The sequence below is a fragment of the Monodon monoceros genome, unplaced genomic scaffold (assembly GCF_005190385.1).
Source record: "Monodon monoceros isolate NGI ecotype Baffin Bay Population unplaced genomic scaffold, NGI_Narwhal_1 Super_Scaffold_9, whole genome shotgun sequence".
Taxonomy (NCBI): Eukaryota; Metazoa; Chordata; class Mammalia; order Artiodactyla; family Monodontidae; genus Monodon; species Monodon monoceros.
Window position 1 is genome coordinate 40020154 of NW_021703786.1, and position 9338 is coordinate 40029491.

The 9338-nt window shown below is 50.6% G+C and overlaps 1 protein-coding gene across 1 annotated transcript in view; it reads left to right on the forward strand.

Annotated features, from left to right (window-relative positions):
• PIGL (phosphatidylinositol glycan anchor biosynthesis class L) overlaps positions 1-6878 on the forward strand; it is a 55365-nt gene extending 48487 nt beyond the window's left edge. Inside the window, exons 4-7 of the mRNA XM_029210857.1 lie at positions 629-696; positions 2332-2363; positions 3817-3950; positions 6324-6878. Of these exons, the coding sequence (XP_029066690.1) occupies positions 629-696; positions 2332-2363; positions 3817-3950; positions 6324-6422 (333 nt within the window). The 3' untranslated portion in view covers positions 6423-6878. The remainder of the gene's footprint in view (positions 1-628; positions 697-2331; positions 2364-3816; positions 3951-6323) is intronic.
• Positions 6879-9338: the final 2460 nt, after the last annotated feature.

The following is a 9338-nucleotide window of genomic DNA, read 5'->3' on the forward strand; positions in this document are numbered from 1 at the left end:
CTAGAGCCCGTGAGCCACAACTACTGAAGCCTGCGCGCCTAGAGCCCATGCTCTGCAATAAGAGAAGCCACCTCAGTGAGAAGCCCGCGCACCGCAACGAAGAGTAGCCCCCACTCACCTCAACTAGAGAAAGCCCACGCGCAACAACGAAGACCCAACACAGCCAAAAATAAATAAAATAAATAAATTTATTAAAAAAAAGAAAAAGAGGGCTTCCCTGGTGGCGCAGTGGTTGAGAGTCCGCCTGCCGATGCAGGGGACTCGGGTTCGTGCCCTGGTCCGGGAAGATCCCACATGCCGCGGAGCGGCTGGGCCCGTGAGCCATGGCCGCTGAGCCTGCGCGTCCGGAGCCTGTGCTCTGCGGCGGGAGAGGCCACAACGGTAAGAGGCCCGCGTACCGCAAAAAAAAAAAAAAAAAAAAAAAGAGCGAACAGTCAAACCCACAGCCACGGTCTCCACACAGTCGGCCAAGCAATGGTCACACCCCCGACCCGCTCCCACGTCAGTTCAGATACACTCAGAACGTGAACAGGCACAAGGTTCTGGGGCCTCCTGTCCTTCCTGGGCCGCGGGGACGAGGCGGGAGGGACAGGTTCGGCACTGAGTAAAAGCCTGTGTGTCTCTGCAGGTGGTGACCTTTGACGCGGGAGGCGTGAGCGGCCACAGCAACCACGTGGCTCTGTATGCGGCTGCCAGGTAGGGCGCTCTGAGTCTCCGGGCGGCTGGTTTCCCCGTCACTGTCCCCCCTCGGGCCATCAGAGAGCCATGCTCTCTCACCACCTGCTCCCGGGGGCAGTCGCCCTCGGGTCCTGGTATTATGGTCTCGTCTCCTGAACAGCTGAGTTTCCCCACCCCCGGATACGGCAAGTGGGGGAACGGATTTGATTTATCCCTCTGCTTTGGCCACAGAAAGCTTTAGGGCCAAATTTCAGTTCCTTGTAGCGCACGCACAGGACTAAGGATTGAGTTCTGGGGATCGGCGGCCCTCCTGGCTGCACCCTCTTTTCCCTCCTCTAACTCCAGCTTGTTTGCTCTCTCCTGCTGTGTATTCTGTGCACAATTTCAGACTTTCTTTGGAGAAGGAGGATGTGCACGTCATAGGAAACCTTACTTGTTCTTTGCAGCCTCTCCATGTGACTGACACGCACCTGCATTTCACCAGTAAAAAACCCGATCCTCACACATCTTGAGGGATTTCCTCGCGGTCATGGAGACCTAGAGCATGTGTCCTGACCTCTGGAGCCGTGCTCCCCCTGGGCCCGTAAGCAGCTTGCTGGACGGGCCTGGGGTTAGGAGGGGGCAGCCTGACGTGAAGGACTGATTTTATGACCCTCTTCTGAATGCGCCCAACGCTTTTCAGGGCTTGAAGTGCCGTTTCCAGGCGCGTCTCCAGGGCCCCTCCCTCCTCCACTTAGATGCTGCCTCCCAGCTCTTTCCCTGGAGATCATCCCCAGGGCTGTACCCAGAGCGCAGGACAAGTGGCCTCTGACCTCAGGGTTTTCTATTCCTCAGGCTCTGCGGGGGTGTGTGTGTGTGTGCGTGTGTGTGTGTGTGTGTGTGTGTGTGTCAGGCCTGTAAGTTCATCCGTTCCCTCAGGCTCTGCGGGTGTGTGTGTGTGTGTGTGTGTGTGTGAGGCCTGTAAGTTCATCCGTTCCCTCCCAGCTTCTCATCTTTAACTCCTGCTCTGGGGAATCCCTTCCAGATGAGTGCGTGTGTCTGTGTGTTGGTGGGTGAGTGCGTGTGTCTGTGTGTTGGTGGGTGAGTGCGTGTGTCTGTGTGTTGGTGGATGAGTGCGTGTGTCTGTGTGTTGGTGGGGGGAGGGGACTCTACCCCATGCCTCCATCCCTCAGCTTTCAAAACAAGTTCATTGCTGGTGGACCCACCTCATCCGTCCTCTTAAGGCAGTGAGCACAGAAGGGCCTCTACGGTCAGAAGGGGTGGGGCAGGGTGTCAAATAGGAGAAAGGGGCATCAGAGAGGAAATACCAATTAACATTTTAAATATTCTCCACCACTCTCACATCTCAATTTCAAAAGAGAAAAACTTCACAGAGTCCACTGTCCTTACCTTCATATCTGTTGGGCAAAGCTTGGACCAGGGCACTTCATGAGCCACTGGCCACCTCCAGATCGGCTGACCTTGGGTAAGGGACCCACCCTGGTCCCTTCAGCTGTAGCCAAAGGTGTGGAATCCAGGGAATCTATATGGTGACTTGCGCTCAAGAAACTGCCTAGAAACCAACAGTGGAGGGACCCCAGGGTGGGGCAGGCGTGGCCCTGCCTGTTAGCTGCAGAGGGATGCTCACTGTCACCTGTCCTTTCCCTCCTCCAGGACCCTGCACGCACAAGGGAAGTTACCTAAAGGTAAGGCCTGTCCCTCCTGTAAAAGGTCACCGTTACCATCCCTCTAGGGTGAAACTGGTAAATATACGGAGAGCTGCCCTCAGCCAGGCCGGGCAGGGCGGGGGTGGGGGGATGCAGGCCCACACTCTCCTGACTCAGCTCAGCGTGCCTGTCACGGCGGGTCCCCAGGTCTCGAAATCAGGTTGTATCCACTGGGAAGTATCCTCCGGATGTGAGGGAGGAGCGTGTAGTCGGGGTTCTCCAGAGAAACAGAACCAAACAGGACACACAGATAGATAGCTATGGTGGTATATGCACTTATATATATACATATAAAACAAGGAACTGGCTCACCCAATTACGGAGGCCGAGAAATCTCGGGATCCGCCGTCGGCAAGCCGGGGGCCCAGGAGAGCTGGGGCGTCACTCAGCCTGAGTCCAGAGGCCTGAGAACAGGGGAGCCAATAGTGTAAATCTCAGTCTCGGGGCAGAAGACCGATGTCCTGCTCTGCAGTCAGACAGACAGGAATGGATTCTCCCTTCCTCCGCCTTCTGTTCTGTCCGGGCCCTCAATGGATTGGGTGAGGCCCACCCATGCTGGGGGAGCCTTCTGCTTTAACCAAGTCATCCAATTCAAACGTGAAACACAGACACACCCAGAAACAACGTTTAGCCAAGTATCTGAGCACCCAGGACCCAGTCGGGTTGACACAGGAAGTTAACCTCCTCCGTAGGCCTTGCCCCTCACCTGCCTGGTTTCTCCCTGGCCAGGTCTGTTCCGCCTCTGGTATCCTTTCAGGATGTCCACCGAAACTCACACCCATCCCCCAGTTAACTGGCCAGGCTGTGGGTGACGCATGGGTGCTGGACGGGTCTGAAACTCTTCCCAACTCACAGGAAGGCGTCTGACCCGCTTGGCCAGTTTCTGTGCGACACCCCCTAAACTCCCTGAGCTGGTTTCTGTCACGACGTGCACCCTCACAGGAGAGCCCTGGGGATGGAATGATGGCCTTTCTGGCTGGCGGTGCCACGGGGGCTTCGGAACATGACCCTAGTGTGTTTGATCCTTGTATCAACCCTGGGAAACAGGCCAGTCCCACACTCATGACCAACACCATCATACAGATGGGGATACTGAGGCTCAGAGAGGTGAAAGGACTTCCCCAAGCCCGTCAGTTCTTTAGTGACAAGCAGGAACCAGGTCTCTGGCCTCCCAGGACAGAAGTCCTATCTGCATCCCCTCTCCCTGGGCCTCGATCCCAGCCTCTAGCAGCCGACCCTTCCCTGCTGGGGGCACAGAGCAGGTAGAGGGCGGCCGTCAGGTGTTCTGGGGCCCTTTCACCCTTCTTATCTGTGAGAATGATGGGCAAAGAGCAGCTCTGCTGACACTGCCCTGCCCTGAGCCCAGAGCAAGGGGTGGGCACCCAGGAAGATCTGCCTGAAGCAGCAAGTCTCCGCTCTGCCCGCCCCCCAGGGTGCTTGGTGCTCACGCTTCAGTCTGTGAACCTGCTGCGCAAGTACCTGTCACTGCTGGACCTGCCCTGCTCCCTGCTGTGTGCCCGCGATGCCCTCTTCCTGCTCAGCCGCCGAGAGGCGGCCCAGGCCCAGGTGAGGACCACCCCGCCACCCCTGTGCTCCCCCCCCCAGGTCTGCGCCCCGTCCCTGGCTCTTCAAAGCCCCTCACCGAGGCCTTCCACAGCAGTTCTGTCCCCAGAGCTGGCCCGCAGCCAGACCCTGGGAGCCGCAGACCAGGGACTTGCACATTTTCTTCTGATTATAGAAATAATATGTGCTGGAAAAAAGGCAATTAACAATACAGGCTCAGTGTAGAAAATCTGGAAATACAGAAAAGAAGAAACCCCAGTGCCTGCAAGCCCACCCCTCAGGGGTAGCCACTCTTGACAGTATATATGCCCTCCATAAAGAGTATTCACGCACAGGCATTTAGAGCGGGGGCCACAGAGCCTGCTTATTTGAAACCTACTTTAGCAACATCACGACCATTTTCTCCAGGGTTATTAGGTGTTCACCTTGTAATGTCTGCCTGTGTTCCATGGCATGGGCGCACCATAAGATAGGTCACACACCCCTTATGGTTGGACATCTCGATTTACCGGTTTTTCCCTGCTACACGTGGACCAGTGCTCCCAGCTTGAGCCGAGAGGAACTCAGACCTGCCAGGAGCCTCTGTAAAGAGCCACTGGGGCTGACCACGGGTTGCCGGCTGAGGAGTCAGGCCCAGCGAGGCCCTCCTGGTGAAAACTCTTGGTGGTCGGTGGGGCAGGTGGTCTGAGAAGGCTGCTGGGGAGTTGTAGCCTTGACCCTTTCCATTTCTGCTATCCAAGTGGAAAGGTTCAAAGGCTAGAGCCCATGTTGAGCCATTAAATGACACAGGTGTGTAAACGGCTATCATTTTCTGGGAAGCAACAGTAGTAAATATCAGAACTCTTCTCAGAAGTTGTACTTACCTTTTGAAGTTCTTGATACGTTCAGTAGGCACAAGCGGGTTGCAGAGCAATATATCAATAAATCTATACTTTCTCTGACCCACTAATTTTTATTTCCAGAATTTTATCCTAAAGAAATAAAGTTGTGTCCAGAGACTGACGTACAAGAATGTTCACTAGTGTAATTTATGAGGCCCAAAAAAGGAGCTAAAATCATTTAGCAGGTGAATGATATGGTACTATATAATCAGAAAAATCATAGTTTTGAAACACACGTAGTGAAAATGTTCCAAAAGTAGGGAGGAAATAGCAACAATTTTGATATTTTGCAGTATTCCTTTGAAAATTCTGAACGAAAAGTAATAGGAAGAAAAGCTTGTAAAAAACCGAACTGGCCATAAATATATAATTACTGTAAGCGCCCATCTTATTGAGTGGGTGCTGCAGCCACTGAAAGACGAGGGAATCTACAAAATTGGCCACCTGGGCAGCAGGATGTGGGAAGCCCCTGTGACTCGGAATCTCTCACAAGTAGACAAGTGTGTTTGGACCACAGAGTTCCTATCTTCCCTCAACGTTTTTCTAAAATGAACCTTTTATTCTCACTATGGTCTTCAAAACTGAAACATTATTCTGTGAGTTCACACATCCATTTTGTTTCTGAAAGTCATTTTTATTTAAAAATTTTAGTTGTATTTCCTGTTGAAACCATGCTATGTAATATTTTGCCTGAATATGGTGATAATTCTCTTTATCAACTTAAAGCTTACAGTCATCACAGGGGTGTTTACATCCCTAAAGCCACGGATGTTCCAATAGTGAATATAAAATGAGCTTTTTACGTAAAGGTTTGCAATGATATTAGCTTAGATTATAAGCATTAATCATGGTACCTAGAGAAAAACAGGAACCATTTATATAGGTTGCATCTAGTTAAATCAGTTGTTGTGATCTATTCTGTTTAAAGACTGAGCTACACTAGATCTGAATAACAGGATAACGTTTCCCCCACTGTATGGCAAGGAGAGCCAGTACATATGGGTACTATTCCTTTCCTTCTTCTTCTAAGAGTGACTGTAATTACCCAGCTTGGCTAATCCATAGGAGTCTGGGCACAAAACAGCCCTATACGAGTTATATATGCAGGGTAGTGGAGCCAGGGATTAAGAATGTAGGCTCCACAGTCAACCAGACGGCTCTGGGTTTAATCTCAGCTTTACTCCCTACTTGCTATTTGAGACTGATGAACCAGTTTCCTCATCTGTTAAAAAAAGCAATAATAATAGTCCTTTACCCACAGGGCTGTTACACTGAGGTAGTGCTCGGCTGCATCAACACCCTCTGCTGTTATCACACCGGTATCAGGAGACAGGCGGGGGAGGCCAGTCCAGAGGGGTTCGAAGGGCACAGCAGAAGCCAGATCAGGCCATAGCTTGCAGTATGTGGGTGGGAGGAGGCCTGAAGGAGAGGAAGCAGAGTGAAAACAACAAACCACCGGCGCCAGCACTCACGACCGGTCCTCTGATTCTTCCAGAGAGCCATGTCCTGCCACCGCAGCCAGCTGCTCTGGTTCCGCCACCTCTATGTGCTCTTCTCCCGGTACATGAGAATCAACTCTCTGCACTTCCTCTGAGCCGGGAAGGGCTCTCAGACCCAAGGAGCAGAGAGAAAAATGGCCAGGGAGCCCAGGGTGTGTCCGGAGCGGCTCATCTCCCTGAGACAAGGAGATCCCAGCATAAGACTGCGTCCCGGGCCCGTCTCCTCCAAGCTGCCCGGCCTCTAAGAAAATGGAGGCCCTGCAGGCCACCGGCCTGTCCAGAATTGAGCTTCTTCCTCTGGGGAGCAAATCCACAGCCAGCGGAACACACACCACCCGAGGACAACAGCCACCCTGCTGGCTTCTCAAGCTCTTGTGCAAGACAGTTTACATAATGCACAATGTATGTCAACCCCCTAACACAGACACGCAATTGTCGTAAATGAATGTAAAGTGCTCTGAAATCCCTTCTTAAATGCAATGTATTTTTACGTTGTTTCCAAAGCAGGCTCATCAGACATAAACACACACAAAAGAATGGTCTAGGGCTTCCTTGGTGGCGCAGTGGTTAGGAATCCGCCTGCCAATGCAGGGGACGCGGGTTCGAGCCCTGGTCCGGGAAGATCCCACATGCCGCGGAGCAACTAAGTCCGTGCGCCACACCTACTGAGCCTGCGCTCTGGAGCCCAGGCGTCTAGAGCCCGTGCTCCGCAACAAGAGAAGCCACCGCAATGAGAAGCCCGCGCACCGCAGCAAAAAGTAGCCCCCGCTCGCCTCAACTAGAGAAAAGCCCAGTGCAGCAACGAAGACCCAGTGCAGACAAATTAATTAAATAAATAAATTAATTTTTAAAAAAGAAGAATGGTCTATACTGAATTAGTTCAACCATAATTCCTTGGATTTACCTTTGTGGCCTACATACCAGATTTGAACCTAGGGAAGACATGTCCGTTTAACGGCATACAATCAAATATCTCACTGTCAGTCTTTTGGGAAAAGCAGGAAATAGGAAGAGAGATCTGGAGCTTAACACTCAGGAACCCATGTCCTAAAATGGTGCTACAAATAAAAGGGAAGCAAGGGGTCTGGCTTGGAAGCTGTTCCGAGTCCAGCTGGCGGTCCAGGAAGTGGCGCAAAGAGGGGAAGCTCCAATTCAGAAAGAGAGAAGACAAACGTGCCGTTACTGGGAACAGAATGGATAGGACAGCCACAAAAATGGAAGAGACTGAGAAAACTATAGGAGCTGATATGCACAGTCCAGGACAACAAAACTGAAAATCGAAAGGAAATGGATGACTTCCGAGTACACGTTGGACCACCGCCAGACCCTACCGTAATGTCACAGATAGGGTCCAAACACTTCAATCCCATAAAACGCAGGGTTGCATCACTGCAAGATGAGTGACAACCAGTTTTTTTAATCTTCCCAGGACTCAGCATCAAGCTAGTGCACCCAAGACCTGAAGGAGGTCGGCGTTCCTGGGCAGGTGGCTGTCCTGCTTCCTTGGCCGAGTCTAGGAGTGAGGGAGGGACACCTGTGCAGCAAGATGCTCGGGACCAAATGCATGGCAGCAGGGGGGAGAGGCAGAGGAGCCAGGCTCTGCAAGGGGCTGGACCCCCAATGGACGGAGGCTGGCGTGGTGGCTGTCTCCGTCCACGGGAGAGCTGCACACTGCTGCTTTTGTTGAGCCCTTGCAAAGTAAAAAACGCTCTCCTTAAACTGAGAGAGTCCCATCTGGGGGTCGCCTCCAAACCCCCTTCCACACCCACCCCCCCAGTACAGCTTTGGCCACCCACATTTGAGAATAGGAACTAGGGAAGAAGAACTGGATTATATCCAATGGTGGGCACCTTATTAATGGGACTTTACATGACTACAATTGACTTAAAAAGTGAAAGGGAACAGACCCAATAACCACAGAAGAAATTAGAAAGGTAATTATAACAGATTTTTTAAAGATTCCTAGTCTAGATGGTTTTGCAGCTATCTAAAAATAATTCCAATATTATTTAGAGCATAAAATAGAAAAGTACTCCAATTCACAGACAACAAAACATGAAATAGCACCAAAAAAAACCCTGAAATTTTATTTGTGAATACAGATGCAAAAATGTAAAAGAAAATATTAGCAAACTGAATCCAGCAGTGCATCAAAAGAATTACGACTCCATGACCAAGCAGGGTATTATTCCAGAGTGTAAGAATGGTTCTACTTTGGGAAATCCATCAACATAATTCATTACATCAACAAATTAAGAAGAAAAACCATATTCTACGCATAGGCACCGAAAGATAACAAAATTCAGTCACTATTCCTAATAACAACCTTCAAGAAAAATAGGAAAAAAGAATACAACGTAAATATAATAAAGACTATTTACCAAAATCTAGCACCTAAAACCAAGTGGACAAGGTAGAAAGGTAAGCTGCCATCATCGTGATTATCAAGGTTGTTCTGAAGGGTGAAGCTGACAAAGTAGGACAGAACAAGAAAATAACTGATATAAGTATTAGAAGAGACAGCTATGTTTAGAAACCCAAGAGATGTCCATAAAATCTACTAAAATAAGTGAGGGAATCTGGTAAGGCAGCTGGATAATAGATATCTTTACAAAAATCAATAGACTGTCTTTAATTGGCAATAATGTGACAGAAATGAAAATGGGGGAAAAAATCCCATTCTCACCAACTTCAAGAACTATGAAATACCTAGGAATAAGCTCAACATAAAAGATATAAGATCTGTCTAAATTTTTTTTTTTTTTTTGCGGTACGCGGGCCTCTCACTGTTGCGGCCTCTCCCGTTGCGGAGCACAGGCTCTGGACGCGCAGGCTCAGCGGCCATGGCTCACGGGCCCAGCCGCTCCACGGCATGTGGGATCTTCCCAGACCGGGGCACGAACCCGTGTCCCCTGCATCGGCAGGCGGACTCTCAACCACTGCGCCACCAGGGAAGCCCCGATCTGTCTAAATTTTATAATCACTATTAAAATTCCAGCTATCTTTTTTGC